We start from the raw sequence: 15194 nt of genomic DNA on the forward strand, positions 1-15194 counted from the left end.
AGCAGCAGCACAGAACCTGGTGGGGGAGGGTTGACGAGATGCAGGGTGCCCAGAGTGGAGGGACAGTAAGCCGGGGTGGCAGGGGAGATGATGGGGACTACCCTTCGGCACACAGATCCTCCGTTTCAGGCGGGCAGGAACCTGGAGCGTGAGGATGTCTTTGACCGGGCTCCACACAGATGGGGAAGCTTTGTGTGGAGCGGTGTGGTCCCCTGCAGGACTTGGTTGAAAATGGGAACATGGGGCAGATTTTAGGTAGAGGTTTAAATGGTGCTGAAGCTGAGCGAGCACACCCAGGAAGGGGCTAGAGTGGCAGAGCACATCCCTAAAGAGCACCAGCACCTGCCACCTACCAGCACTATGGTTTGGGGTCAAGCATGGGCTGTGAACACAGGGTAGCAAGTCTGGGCCCAGCCATTGGAGTACTGAATGCCTGGTTGTGAGTGTCCAAGATGGGAAAGGAGTAAAGGGGCCCTTGGTACGGGGTACCCATTTGGTACCTCAGCCCATGGAAGTCCTTTGTGGTCCAGAGCTCTGAGGCAGTGTGGCTAAGGAAGGAAAAGTGTGTGGCCATCCATTCTGTGCGTGGCACTCAGTGGTCAGCCAACTCTCGGGCCTCAGGGTGTCCGTGTGCTCTGTGGCCTTTGTGAGGATGCACCCAGCAAGGTCCTACTTCGCAGACACTGGCCTGACGGGTGCTCTTGGGCCCAGGTCTAGATGAGGCTCAGTGGGATCCGCAGACCCCCGTGGCACTGAGTTACAGGGCCGTGGAACTCCGACCACTCAGCCTTTAGTTTTGTATGCCACTTGCCCTACTTGGGACCAGGGTTTGATACAAGCATACAAAGGAAATTGCCATTTCTGTGTTGGTAAAAACCAGAAATATAATTATAGTTCTATCAGAAAAATGTCTGTGACTCATAGCTTCTCTGTGGACTGGGGACGCTACATGGGAGACAACATTTATCAGTGTTATCCCAGGTTGCTCCTTGCTGTGTTAACAGCAGCTTCTGTGTTTATAATTTATCGGAAGTGTTAGAGGGGCTCGTGAGCATCCCAAGTCCCCTCTCCTGCCAGGACGTCCCTGGTTCCTCCAGCTGCAGCATATGTGGTTCTGTTGTGTTTGCATGAGAGAGATGCGTGGGTGAGAAGCCCCTCTGCTTCACAGCCAGGGGCAGGGCCCTGCTGGGCAGTGCCACCTGCCGGGAGGGAGCTAGAAGTCACTGGGAGAACCAGTGTGGGACCTGGAGGTCTATATGCTCCCTGGGGTTATGTGGAATCGAGGGGTTGTACTTCTCTCCTTCCCTAATGTGGGACCATTTTCATCTCTATTCTAGGGCGGTTCTGGTACGGTTGGAAGGATGTAGCCACCCGGTTGTCATGAAAGGCCTGTGTGCTGAGTGCGGCCAGGACCTAACCCAGTAAGTACTGGCCCCTCGGGCTGGGGGGCGGGGCCTCTGGGCATTTGAGATGGGGTGACCTACGGGTTCCAGGAGCCTCCACCTCTTATGGCACCCTCCTTATCTGGCGACTTAGGTCCATCTCCCAGGGAGGTGTTCTTTCTGGTTTTGTTTCCATAAGTTCCGAAGGCACCGGAGAGGTCTGATACTCACCCCCGTGTGGTCGGTTTGCTCTCCTTTTAGCCAGGCAAACGGCACATCTGTGATCAGCCCACACCTTACTGCTCCCGGGTCCCCTTCAGGTCCCCCCACCTCGTTCCTGGGCTCCTTTTCCACCTGTGGCAGGCGGTCACCCTCGGTAGACTTGCTGAGCAGCATGGACTGTCCTGTTTCGGGGGCTTTCATGTTTTGGGGCCACTGTTTCAGTGCGGCCATCACAGTTCATTTCCAGGAGATGTCTGTGAGAACTTTCCCATCTGTTCTCAGACGTCAGCCGTTTCAGCAGCTGTGGGCAGAATGAAACTGCACTGTGCTGGCCGTGAACTTCCCCTGCGTGTCAATTAAAATCGTGCCCTGACGTCCTGTGTGCGTTCTGGGTATAGTTCTTCAGTGTGTTCATCTCCGTGTGCCTTCTCATGCCCGCAGGCTGCAGAGTAAGAACGGGCAGCAGCAGGTCCCTCTGTCCACAGCCACTGTGTCCATGGTGCACAGCGTCCCGGAGCTGATGGTGAGCTCTGAGGTAAGTCCTGCCTCTGGCAGAGGCTAAGTGTCAGAACATTTCCTGGGAACAGCAAGGAGCATCCGTGGGCCTCTCTCTACGCAGAGGCTGGCTGAGGAAGGTACCAGGTCTGTCGCTGTGATGGTTTCTGGGATAGCCACTGCTGAGACAGGTGGTCTGTGTGCACTGGGTGGCCCACCTGCAGTTTCTATCTTTGCCAGAGGGTTCTGCCCACTAGGGAGGTGCCGGCCCCAAGGGGTGTTGTGGCCGTGTGGTCTCCCTGGCGCAGAACAGGAGGCTGATGGACAGGAAGGCATTGTGCGTGCTGCCGTGTGAAGAAGAGTGTTAGGGTGGGGGGGCAGGCAGTAGCAGGTGGTGAGAAGTACTTGCAGCAGGCAGTGCTGGCGGAGTGGACGTGGTGTAGAAGGAAAAGACATGCGCTGTGCGCGTCCTCATGGAAAGGCTTGGCAGGGCAGTGCTTCTCTGGGGTGGGGCAGGTATATGTACTTGGAACCCTGTTTACTTCTCCCCCGTGTCCAGGGTCTCGTGGGCATTGCTGGTCAGAGGCATCCTGACACCTTGTATTCAGGGGCCGGGTGAGGGAGGGGTATGAGGACGGAGCTTCTCCTGTGATGGGGAGGCAGGGCAAGCACCTGTTATTGTAAGTAGGTGAGACAGTTTCAGCATTAGTTTTACCAGATTTGTGCTCTTGAATGTTACATACCGGCTCTATTTTTTGTGGGAAAGACATGTCAGATACAGGATCCTGGCTTTCCTGAATTTTAAGCCAAATGTAAGTATTTAAGAGTGTATGGGGGATCCCTGGGTGGCTGATCAGTTTAGCGCCTGCCTTTGGCCCAGGGTGCGATCCTGGAGTCCCGGGATTGAGTCCCGCATCGGGCTTCCTGCATCCGAGGGAGCCTGCTTCTCCCTCCTCCTGTGTCTCTGCCTCTCTCTACGTCTATCATAAATCTTTTTAAAAATTTTTAAAAATTAAAAATTAAAAAAAAAGCGTGTGAATGAGTGAGACAGACAGAACTGGGAAGTCAGATAAAAAGAGAAGAAAATGTCCCCCATTGTTGCTGCCATGACAGATTATCGCTGGCCTGTGTGCACAGCCCTTCCAGGGCTGGACGTCGCAGTCCTATAGCTGGCTGATCAGGACCAGGGGTTTGTCTATAAAAACAGGAACTGAGCCAAGGAGGCATAAGCAATGCGCAGCCCAAGGCCCCTTCCCAGAGGATGCTCCGTGCTGGCCCTGCGCTGGCCCCAGACACCACTGCGTGCCCGCCATCTCCAGGACCTCCCCCCGCCCCCGGGTCTGTCCCACGGGGGGTGGTGCCTCCAAGCATGGCGAGAGGTGTGCCACACCCTTGCCACCTGCCTGTTGCTCCTCAGTTGGCTGCCCTCCTCCCTCCATTTTACAGCTCGTGGCATCCCATAAAACCTTTATGGACACAGCTTTCTTTTCATCTCCTTTTTCATGAGTTAACATGTTACGTTATAGAATTAGATCACAAATCATGTCTTCAGTAGTTGGGACCAAACAGAAGCAGCTCGGGTGGCCATGGAGCAGGCCGTGTGGCTCCCTGTGCTGTGTGAGCGCAATGGGGCTGCTCGCATGGTGCAGAGGGCAGCAGCCAACACCTCAACTGCGTTTGTTTGACTAACAAAATTGGATTTGGTTTTGGGTCCAGATATACTTACGTCAGAATCTTCCTTTTTATTTTAACTTCAGCAAGCTGAGCAGCTGGGAAGGGAAGACCAACAGCGTCTACATCGAAACAGAAAGCTGGTGCTCATGGTGGACTTGGACCAGACGCTGATCCACACAACCGAGCAGCACTGCCAGCAGATGTCGAACAAAGTGAGCGCTTCCTGGGCCGGGCTGGTGAGGAGGGGCCGGAGCCCAAGGCCCATGTGTCTGGGGTGGTTTCCCCAAGCTGGGTCTCACTGGGAGGCATCAAAGCATGCTCCCGCCTCCTGGCTCCCTTTAGGGCTCGGGACCTGGAAGCCTTGAGGCCCAGTGGCAGGCAGTGGTGTTGGCAGCCAAGGAGACACAGTCTGGGTGGGGACAAGGAGCTGGTGTTAGGAACCTCTAGGAATCTCTGAAGCATTGAAGGTAGGGGTACAGGTGGGTCCTGGATCTGGACTCAAGAGACGGCAAATGAAGGCTGGGGTTCTCCAGGGAAATGAAGTTTTCAGAGAAAAATAAAGGGTTGAAAATGGACCCTTATCTCAGTTAAAACTGTTGCCACATCCCACCTCTTTGTGTGACATGGACCCTGAGAAGCCAGATTTCTTCAGGCACCTTGAGGAGGCATGTAATAGTGCCCACTGACACATAGCTCTCTGAAGGCTGGACTGGCCGATCCTGTCATTGACTAATGAGGCCTTGCCAACACGGGAGCCCTCAGTTTGTAGAATTCTTAGCTGTTGGGCCATCGATGCGTAGACTGTAAGACGTCAGGTCGTCAGCATCTGCGGTTAGCGGTTCCTAACTATGGCAGAGCCTGTAGGAAGGCCTCTGAGGAGAGTGCCAAGGCCAGGCCCGTGGCTGGGAACATAGGAACAGGAGAGGTTTGGGCCCAGCATCTGGTGGAAGCAGTGTGTCTCAGGGTTGTGTTACTGACATGGCCTGCAGGAAGTTTGGCTTCGTAAAGAGCCTCGGCAGTGCAGCATCCATGTGGACCCTCTCCCTCAGTCCCGCAGGCACTGGGGGTCTCCTCCCTCACCGCACACTGCAGGCAGCAGGGGCTCCTCTCAGAGCTGCAGTGTGCCATGGATTCATTCTCGCTGAGGTTTAGTCCTGTCTCCCTAAAAGCTGTGTGTGCTGTTTGTCATATCGGGAGATCATTCATGTGTGGGAGCGACATGAGGTCGTTTCATTCCTAACAGCTGTTCTGCTTCCTGAGTGTCTGAGAGTCAGGGGGACTCTGTGTAAAGAGATACTTGCCGCACGGATGTGGCCATGTGTCTATTTCACAACTGGCTGGGGTTTTTGTTGTGCCTTTGAAGTTGGCACTTTTAATTAGTTTCATAAACGTTTGGACTGGTTGTGACGTGCCTGTTTCCTCAGCTTGTGTGATCTACAAGCTGAAGACCCCCGCCCCCGCCCCTGCCTGTGTGGACAGGCCTCAGCTTCAGCTGGCCATGGTGGGTTCCATTCTCCCCTCTGCTCACGGCTCACCCACAGGCCTGGCTCCCATTGGGCTCCCACTGGCACTCAGGTGCTCACCCACCTGCCAGTGACATCTAGAAAGATGCATTTAACTCCCAACTTTAGAGATCCAGACTTGTGTTTGTAAGGATGTTTCTGTTGCACCTGTGGAATAAGGGAATGTGATTCTAGAATTCTGTACTAACAGATGTTTTAACATCTGCTGCCAGGTTTGATTAGAGTAGGGCTATCAAAAAGTTAATTAGGACCAAGGTCACTTACTTTATTTTTTTTTTTTAGTTCAGAGTGTTTTTACCAAGGAAATTAATGTTAAACAGGATTAAGAAGATCAAAGTTTAGCTTCCTTAGGAAAGTAAACTAATTCATGTATTAATCGCATCTAAGCAGGTTGGTATTACTAATGTTCCGTGTCTACTTTGGGGCTTTGGAATACTACGTCAGCTTTGGTGCTGTTTGTAAGTTAACCTGCATCTTGAAACAGTCAGTGATCTAGGCTAAGTTGCGTGGTTTGTCCCTTCAGTGGGTCTCACCTGCTGTGGCTCTGTTACTCCACAGGGGTTAGTGTTTGAGGAACCGGAGACACGCATGTCTTCACTCAGGGACACTTGCTTTATCCCTTATCAGAAAAAGGCCACAGACAAAATAGCACAAAGATCTGGTGACATCGCTGCAGCCTGTGATAATGGGGTCCCTGAACCAACTAAGGTGGTACAGTCCTCGTAGGTGGTTTCTGGGGTGTTGGTTATGTGAAAGTCCCATGGGTGGGTGGCCGCCCTGACGGTAGTTACCGTGGGCTTCAACAGGGATGTGGGTACAGGCTCAGGGGTGGGGAAACATACTTGATATGGTTTTTTTTTTTTTTTTTAAAGATTTATTTATTTATTCATTCATTCAGAGAGAGAGAGGCAGAGACACAGGCAGAGGGAGAAGCAGGCCCCATGCAGGAAGCCTGATGCGGAAATCCTGGAAATCCAGGATCACACCCCAGGCTGCAGGCGGCACTAAACCTGCCTGGAGGGGTCACTGTCTGGCACTGTCTGGAGGGGTCTTGTGGGGGGCTCCTGCCTTCTCACCAGACATGTGTATCCTTCCAGGGCATCTTCCACTTCCAGCTGGGCCGGGGCGAGCCAATGCTGCACACCCGCGTGCGTCCCCACTGCAGGGAGTTCCTGGAGAAGATTGCCAGGCTGTACGAGCTTCATGTCTTCACCTTTGGGAGCCGGCTGTATGCCCACACCATTGCAGGTGGGTGGTCCGGTCCTTAGTCACCCGTCCTCAATCGTGAGTTAACCGCACATTGTCCATATGGGTTTGGGTTATTTCTTTCTTTTGGTGACACCCTTAAAGATGGAGGGGAAAATCCAGCTCTGCCAAAGTTGACTCCGTCTCAGAGCGAGCTATTGCTTCCCCAGATGGGTGGGCCGCTTGGGCTCTGGTGAGGAGCACACTGCAAGCCTGTTTGAAAGTTGCTCAGGACTGCAAGTAGGCAGAAGAGTAGAAACTGGCTCTCTGAGCTTAAAGTTTTTTTTATTAATTGGTTTGGAAGTGCCCCTGGAGCCACATTGCTAGTGTCCGTCCTTAACTCCTCAAGTGCAGGCAGCACACATCTCATTTGTGAGTGAATAATGTGATGGCTCTGGGCTGGCCACACTGGTGCGGCATGTGTGCACAGGCCTTCCTGGGCCACAAGGCATTGCACACCGGCGGCGGCTCCACCCAGGGACCGCTGGGCTCTGGTCCACTCTATCTGTGGACGTTGGTGCCTGCATTACAGTGTGGTCCCGGCACCTCCTTCTTTGTTACGGGGTGGCCAGATTAAGTACTTCTAAGTAGAAGTGTTTTTGCAGGTTAGTCCTGACGTTTGTCAATGGAAACGTTCTTTTGAATCCCCATTTAACATGTTACCTTTGTAGGAAATTTTAATCCTGAGCATGACACCCATGCGTCAAGGTTCCCTTGTTGTGTAACTGAAGTCACTCTATTTGCCTTTGTCGAGCGGCTGCTGGGAATGTGATTTGAACGTGGTGTCATCACTCCATGGAACTCGTGTGCACCCTTTGGGCTTTGCCTCCTGGCCGCCGGGTGACTTGGGCCTTCGCCTCCAGAGCCGTGGCGTCTCTAAATCTCGGTCAACAGGGCCTACAGGGTAGTGAAGATACCACTGATTCTGATAGGAGGGCCAGGATGGGGTGCCCCTGGAGGTTGAGAGGACATTCCCAGGGGCCCTTGGGCGGTCTGCCTCCTCCCCCTTTCAGGCTGTGCTTTGTACCTTAGGATCCTCATGTCCCTACATGTCCAGACACATGGCAGGCCAGGGGTCCCACAGCCACCAGGTGGCCGCCTCCAGCGTTGACCACAGCGTCACACATAGTAGATTTGGGAGGAAGCCCATGGCCCCCAGGACAAGTGCCCCACGGGGCTGTGAGTCGGGTGGGCCTTCAGAGGGCAGGTCACTGGCTCAGAAAAGCCCTGGCGCAGGAGAATCGAGCTTGGTGCCAGGGGTGGACGTGATTGTTGACAGGGCAGCTGGGGGCCCTGCTATGGTTTCTACAGATTCCTCTTTCTGTCCACTTTGTTTTGAAAGTTGTCATTTTCACAGAACATGTATTTTTAGTATAAGTTAGATAGACCTATTTTTGTTAGAACGATAGAACAATGAAGAGCCTGGGGTGCTTTTCGTTTATTTTATTGTAGAGACAGTTCTGTGAGTGAGCTTCAGGTTTAGCTGCCCAGTGGCATCAGCATCGGTATAGGATCCGTGTGTTTATTTAGGGGAACGTATGTTGGGAATATTTCCCCTCAGAGTGCGTGTTCTCTGTTAGCACCTGCTGATGACGGGGGGAAGCCCCACAGATGTGAACACCAGAGGTGGCCCTGGAGGAGGGGGACGGGAGGCTTCCCTGCTCAGCGTGCCTCCTGACAGCCATGCGTTCACAGAGCCAACAGGACAAACCGTAAAAAGATCTCCAGCAAACATGGTAAACATGTCTGTGAGGGAGACAGGCTGCCCAGGTGCCTGGTGCAGACAGCCGAAGGCATAGGGAAGCTGCATGCGCTGGCAACCAGAGCCCCTCATGGAACATGCTGGGCAGAAATCATGTGCTCATGTGTCCATTGCCCAAGACTGCAAGCTCCCTGGGGGAAAATATCGGCTGGTCTGGTCATATGTCTCACCATTGTTCTGTTTTCTTTTCATAGGCTTTTTAGACCCTGAGAAGAAGCTTTTTTCTCATCGAATATTATCAAGGGACGAATGTATTGACCCGTTTTCTAAAACAGGGAACCTCAGGTATGTACTTGGCTGTGTTCATTGAGGCAGAAAGTGCATCAGGCTGGTAATCCAGTAATTCTGTTTTTTTTTGTTTTTGTTTTTGTTTTTTTAAGATCTTATTCATGAGACATAGGGAGAGGGAGAAGCAGGCTCCCTATGGGGAGCCTGGTGGGGGACTTGATCCTAGGACCCCAGGGTGACACCCTGAGCCAAAGGCAAACGCTCAACCACTGAGCCCCCCCAAGGCATCCCCTTCTGTGTTTATTCTTCCTGCTTCTGGCTTTATCTTCACAGCGCAAAGAAACCCTGCTGTCTTGTCGCCCAGCCTCTTCCCCTTCAGATCCCCAAGCATCCAGGCAGCGGTGGGCTCCCCCAGGGTCTGAGGAAGGGGTGCTGAGATCAGGGCTAGGGCAGGGCAGAGTGGGAGGTGACGAGCAAAGGGACCCAGAGCTCCTCCAAGAACTTGGTGCTGGTGTCTCATGGTTGTTTCCCTAGGAGTGTGCATGCACTAATCCTGCTGGCTCACTCCCAGATCTGTCACCATCCCATCTGCCCTGGTTACATTCCTGTCCAGCACCCGCTGCCCCTGCCTGCCCTGCTTTCACAGTAGGGTGCTCCCACCCCCAATCCACAGGCTCTTGTACATGTTTGGAAATTTCTTGTTCACTCTGTGCAAGGAATTTTCCCATTTCTACCCAGAAAGGTAGTCCATCCATCTCCCCACACACACTCCCTCCCTCCCGTAGGGTACACTAGTTTTCATGCACATTGGTCCCTGAGGATATTTGGGCAGTTACACTGGGGCCCTGGCTTTGGCTGGTGTTGGTCGTCCTTGTCCAGCGTTTCCTGTTTCAGATTTAGGGTGTGGGCACACAAGGCCGTAGGAACCCAGAGGAGAACGTGAAAGTACTTGCTTCAGAAACCAACCTCGTGTGTCCTAGTTACTGTCACGGTGATCAGTGATGAAGACAGATCCATCTAGTGGATCTAGATTCAGGGAGAAGCTACCTACCCCCAGTGAGAACGCCATAGGGGAGCGGACTGTTCCCCGGCAGGCACAGGTTATGTGGCTTGTATAGGTACAGGCAATGGGGCTCTTCCTAGTTTTTATCTCCCTCATCTGGAGTCAATATGCCAGAAAATTTCGACTGTGCAAGTTATTTTAGCTGCCTTTTATTTACCTGTGGGAAACAGACTCAGGAGATACTAATTTTGGACACATGAACATGTTTTCCTGGGTAGTTGTAGCCATTAGCAACTAGCCATCAGCAGGGGCCGGCAGTCCTCCCAGGGTTATTTCCAGATCCAAGAAGAAATCCGTTTTGGATTTTGAATGCTACCAGCCTGTCTGAATCCCAGAATTGTAGATAGAAATAGAATTTACAAGCCTGTGTGCGGGTAACAGAGCGTGCCCGCGTCTGTCCCATGGCGAACCCTCGCTAATGTTTCTGTTGACCCTGTATATTCTAATAGCATTCTTGGACTTGAGAGCACGTAGGTGCACTGCAGGAAACCATGGTTTATTTCTCACGGTGGAGATATATGGTCATGTCTCTTCCCCCCATTACCTGAAAACCCTCAGCTGTGAAGCAGAAGTCTGCAGACTGGCTCACAGGCTTGTCACCTGTATTTGTAAATGTCCTGGGACACGACCATTTGTGTGCCAGCTTCCCAGAACATGGACACAGCCCCCACACTCTAAACTCCACACTGTGGCTCCATAAGGAACATGTGCTGGTTCCTGCCTTAAGGAGTATCAGAGACAGTGGAGAAAGCTGAGTTATTTTAACGTTGCTTTGTCTGGAAACTTTGAGAGTTTAAATATGAGCTAAACAAAGTCCCTCGGTGTCATTCCCATCTGTTTCTGTCTAATCCATAATCTGCTTGCTGCCTGGAAAAGATTGTCATGACTTCTAACAGATTATTTTCTTGCAAAATATGCTAGTTCTGGTACGTTTTTACTTCTAGAAATCTCTTTCCCTGTGGAGACTCAATGGTCTGCATCATTGATGATCGAGAAGATGTCTGGAAGTTTGCCCCCAATCTGATCACCGTGAAGAAATACGTCTACTTCCAGGGCATAGGAGACATCAACGCTCCCTCTGGGTCTCGGGAGTCCCAGGCAAGAAGGAAAGGTGGGTGAAGGCCTACTGCCCAGCAGCCCCTGTTGGCAGCTGCCATCAAAGGCTCACTTTGTTTCTGTTCCTTTGTATTTCAGTACTTACAGAGCTGCCTGTCTGTGTTCGTGATAAAATAATGAAAAGCACAATGTTTGGTTCTCACTTGGGGTTTTCTTTTTAAATAGTACTGATCTAAGTGTTTTCCCAATTGAATAAAGATGAAAGAATTAGCTTAATTCATTATATTTGAATCCTCCCTGTCATACTGGTTTCTCTTAAAAGATAAGCAGGACATTGGGAATTTGGCCATCGTGATCCTTGGAAAGAGTGAGCTGTGGGGTGGAGCAGCTCCAGCAAGCTGGTGGTTGGCACTGTGCATTGGCCCAGAGCCTGCAGGGAGCCACACAGCTTAACCTATTGGGCAAGTGTGAAGCCAGAGTCTGTCTGAAGAAAATGTAAAGTTTTGGTGTGAAGTGTTTCTGATGATCTTTAGTTTGTAGACACGATGTTTGAAGCCTACAGTGACTGCTGTAGTCACGAGGCCTCCCGCAGGGTGTCCACCCACAGCATGGGAGACTAGAGCGTCCTGTACACATTTAACCAGTTGTGAAAACCAAAACACAGTGACCATCTGTGGCCAGAAACCTAAACATTTGCCTTCACAGCTGCAGTTTGCTGAGCCCAGGTCTGGAGACAAACACAGGGGATGGGACAGGGGGTTCATGTTGGATGTTATGTAACAGTCACCCTTTGTTTTGTGCACACCTGCAGTAAATCAGTCTTCAAGAGGTGCTGATGGCCCAGAACAAGCTCCGTCCATCAGGGAGATCGAGGAAGGACGGCAGGTTTCTGGGGTTGAGCAAAGTAATGGCCTTGGGAAGCCCATGAGGGAGCTCAATGGGGGCGCCTCTCCACGAGGGGACTGGCCCCTGCCTGGGCAGGAGGAAGAGAGAGGAGCCCGGCCCACCACCCGTGGCCCCTTGGCTGATGGCAAGGGGCCCCCCGCCTGTGCTCAGCAGCATGGTCGGACATTGCCGGAAAAGAGACCTGCTCAGGGCATGGCCAGTGGTGACCTAGACTTTGACCTCTCCAGCGACAGCGAATCAGACGCCCAGTCATCTGATGGTGAAAGCGGGGAGGGGAAAAGCCTAGAAAGGCCTCAAGGAGCACGAGATGCAGGAAAGGCGGCACAGCGGGGCGGCCCCTGTGGCCCAGGAGGGGAGAGGCCCACAGGAGCGAGTCCATGTGCAGAGTCAGCCCCAGATGCGCAGGAGGAGGGCGAGCGGGACGGCCTGTGCGGGCTGGCCGGTGGCTCCGCGGACAGGAAGGAAGCCGAGACGGAGTCGCAGAACAGCGAGCAGTCCGGCATCACGGCGGGCGAGTCTCTGGACCAGAGCGTGGAGGAAGAGGAAGATGACGAGGACGACGGGGACGAGGACGACCACTTGGTCTACCTGGAGGAGATCCTTGCCCGAGTGCATTCCGACTACTATGCCAAATATGACCGGTACCTCCGTGGGGACAGCCAGGAAGCCCCCGACATAAGGAAGATCGTCCCAGAGCTCAAGAGCAGAGTGCTGGCAGACGTTGCCATAATATTTAGTGGGCTACACCCAACAAATTTTCCGATTGAGAAGACACGGGAGCATTACCATGCCACGGCCCTTGGAGCCAAGATCCTCACTCAGCTAGTGCTGGACCCTGACAACCCCGACAGGGCCACCCACCTGATCGCGGCACGTGCAGGTAAGTGCACCGGTGCCCCCACTCTCCTTCTTGCCTAGGTGGGGAGGACACAGAGAAGACCTCCCGGCAGGGTGGGTCTGCACCGCCTGACACAGCGGCTCTGAGAGGGCATGGCTACTTCTTCCACTTGTGCAGTTTTCATAAGCATCATCCTTGTGAGCATCCCCTCATGATTATATGTTGGTGACGTTGTGACTTCTGTGTCTGCCTGTGTGGGGGTCTATGTGGGCAAGTGCTGGGCAGGTGCTGTCCATGGGCATCACTCAGCATGGGCGCGGCACCTTTGAGTTTGTTAGTGTGCTGCTGCCGTGTGCTCTGTGTCGTCAGTCTCCTCCGCCTGGAGTCGGAGGTGCACATGGTGGGGTGCAGAGCAGGGTGGGGAGTTCGTGTTGGAGCCCAGGTACCCAGGAGGTGGTCGGCTGAGCCTCTGACTTGGGGGCTGAGCATGAAGGTTCCAAGTGGAACCAGATACGTCCTAAATGGTTGAAGCTATGAAAGTAAAACTGAAGTCATTGCAGGAAAGCCCCCCCCCCCCCGAAATCTTGGAATTTCAGCCAAGAAAACAGTCCCCTAGGAACTGGCAGATCGGGAACAAACACTTAAGACAGTGTTGCTAGGAAAACAAAAAACTAAGCAATTACTGTTTTTAAGTGGTCCTCACAAGCAGTGGTGCGGTGTTTCCTGGACACAGCCCGTCCCTGGCTGCTCCCGGCCCTGCTCCTCCCAGGCATGCCCCTGTGGAGCCAGGCCTTCCAGGTCACTGCCTCCTCACCCTAATCCCACGTGTATCACGTCCCACGTGCCTTTTGCATAAAGGAACAAATAGAAGCTTCATGTTGGTGTGAAATGTGGGCAGACTCTCACTGGAAGACAGATGCAAGCTTGTGGCAACACTCAGGCAGTTCCACATTGGAAGGAGTGGCCAGGCTCACCCCTCTACCTGTGGCTTCAGACCCCGGCCTGGGTGCCCAGCCCCTTGTCCTCCCCTCTGCCTGGTCCCACCACTGACAGTGCCAGTAGCTGGCCTGACCTTTGCCCCCCTGCTCACAGCACAGTGCAGGCTACACTTGCAGTAGGTGGGACAGGGGTCCTCACCAGCTGTTAAAGAGTCTTTCCAAGGAAACAGACATGTACACACCAGGGGCACACCCAGGCCTCACTCCCATCCTCTGCTCGGCCTGCTTATAGCCCAGCCTGAGGGTGCCTCCTGCCTGGGCTCCACTGTGGCCGCTGTCCTTTCAGGAGTCAGCTGGCTGTAACAGTGTGGTAACCAGGTGACCTTGGCAGACGGGGCTAGGTGGGGCCCTGAGCATCCAGCAGAGAAACCAAGACAAGATGCACTGAGAGAGGCACCTGTGCAGCATTCTGAGCCCACAGCAGTGATGGAGCCTTTGCACATGCTGAGCTTGTGGTCATGGGGAAGACGTCCCAAGCAGTTGTTTGCAGGGCACAGGCCATGGGAATTGCCCACAGAAATGGACGGGCGACTGCTGGTTGGTGTGCTGTGGTTGTCAGATCCCTGCCCTCCCCGTGGCCTTTCATCAGGTCTCGACCCCGACCCTCCCCCCTACCCCATGACACCATGAAGTCTCCAGTTTCAGGCAGGGTTCAGAGCCCGACTCAACAGTCCACAGCTGCCACATGCCTGTGGCCCGGGCTGAAGTGATGGAGGTCATTTCTCTGCAGGCACAGAGAAGGTGCGCCAGGCCCAGGAGTGTGGGCAGCTGCATGTGGTCAACCCTGACTGGCTATGGAGCTGCCTGGAGCGCTGGGACAGGGTGGAGGAGCAGCTCTTCCCTCTCAGGGACGACTATGGCCGAGCGCAGAGGTGAGCACCTCGCCTGCTACCTGCCTTCGCATCACCATGGGTACTCCCACCCCCAGATTGTCCTAAAATGTTGTCACCCCCACCTCAGTTGCTTTTTTTCCCAGTTATGCCAAATGGCCTTAGCAGCAAGGCTTAGCTTGCCTGCATTTCCTTCCTGGCCTGGAGCAGCATCAGGAACGATGTTGAGGCTTTGTGGGGTGCTGGTGGCCGGGAGACAGTGACCAGAGCGAGGGGTGCTCAGAGCCTAAGGGGTCAAGGTGGAGCTATGGGAAAGGCCCGCTCTGTGTGTTTGGGGGGAGAGCTGCCTGTTTTTTCGGGAACAGTTTCAGAAAACTCTTCTTGTTGTCAGAGTTCGGACTTTGTATTCAGGGTTAAGATTCTGAAGCAGAGATGCAGTGATCGCAGACTCGGGCTGAGGTTCCAGGATGGGCATGCAGCAGTCTGCTCTCTTGATCTGCAGCCCTTCAGCTGGGCCTGAGCCTGTTCCACGCTTTCTCACAGCTCTTGTTCTGGTCCCACAGAGAAGACGGCCCAGCAGCCTTTCCTGACAGGCAGGGTGCACTTCCCACTGCCTTGTTCCACCCGACACCCGTCCACCCCAGGACCCAACCAGGGCCGGAAGTTCGCATCTATGACGCCAACACGGGCAAGCTCATCCGGAAAGGTGCTGTGGGCCCTGGGCCCCCTGGCTCCCTGGCGGTGCACACGGAGCACTCCTCCTTCAGGTACATGCGCCTGCGAGTTGCCATGCAGCAGAGGGGTGCCCACGAGCGCTTCATGCTGCCATGCTCACTGAGAGCAGACCAGAGGCTATGATAGCGGGACATGAAGTTGGGGCTGGCCTTACCCACTTAAGTGTCGGGCCTCTTGCACATTCTGTGCTGTCTTGGTCCCCAACACTGGAACAAGTAGGGCTGGGCTCCAGCCTGA

General features: G+C 53.7%; 1 protein-coding gene across 5 annotated transcripts in view; it reads left to right on the forward strand.

Annotated features, from left to right (window-relative positions):
- CTDP1 (CTD phosphatase subunit 1) overlaps positions 1–15194 on the forward strand; it is a 53723-nt gene that overhangs the window by 9140 nt on the left and 29389 nt on the right. For all 5 annotated transcript variants that reach the window (XR_012001602.1, XM_025997778.2, XM_072758151.1 and 2 more), the window contains exons 2-10: positions 1338–1421; positions 2046–2139; positions 3857–3985; positions 6394–6544; positions 8498–8588; positions 10539–10705; positions 11462–12436; positions 14123–14264; positions 14786–14989. Coding sequence is in view for 4 of the 5 variants with exons in the window: in XM_025997780.2 (XP_025853565.2) it covers positions 1338–1421; positions 2046–2139; positions 3857–3985; positions 6394–6544; positions 8498–8588; positions 10539–10705; positions 11462–12436; positions 14123–14264; positions 14786–14989 (2037 nt within the window). In the remaining variant the exon portion in view is untranslated. The remainder of the gene's footprint in view (positions 1–1337; positions 1422–2045; positions 2140–3856; positions 3986–6393; positions 6545–8497; positions 8589–10538; positions 10706–11461; positions 12437–14122; positions 14265–14785; positions 14990–15194) is intronic.

Source organism: Vulpes vulpes, chromosome 5 (genome assembly GCF_048418805.1).
Source record: "Vulpes vulpes isolate BD-2025 chromosome 5, VulVul3, whole genome shotgun sequence".
NCBI lineage: Eukaryota > Metazoa > Chordata > Mammalia > Carnivora > Canidae > Vulpes > Vulpes vulpes.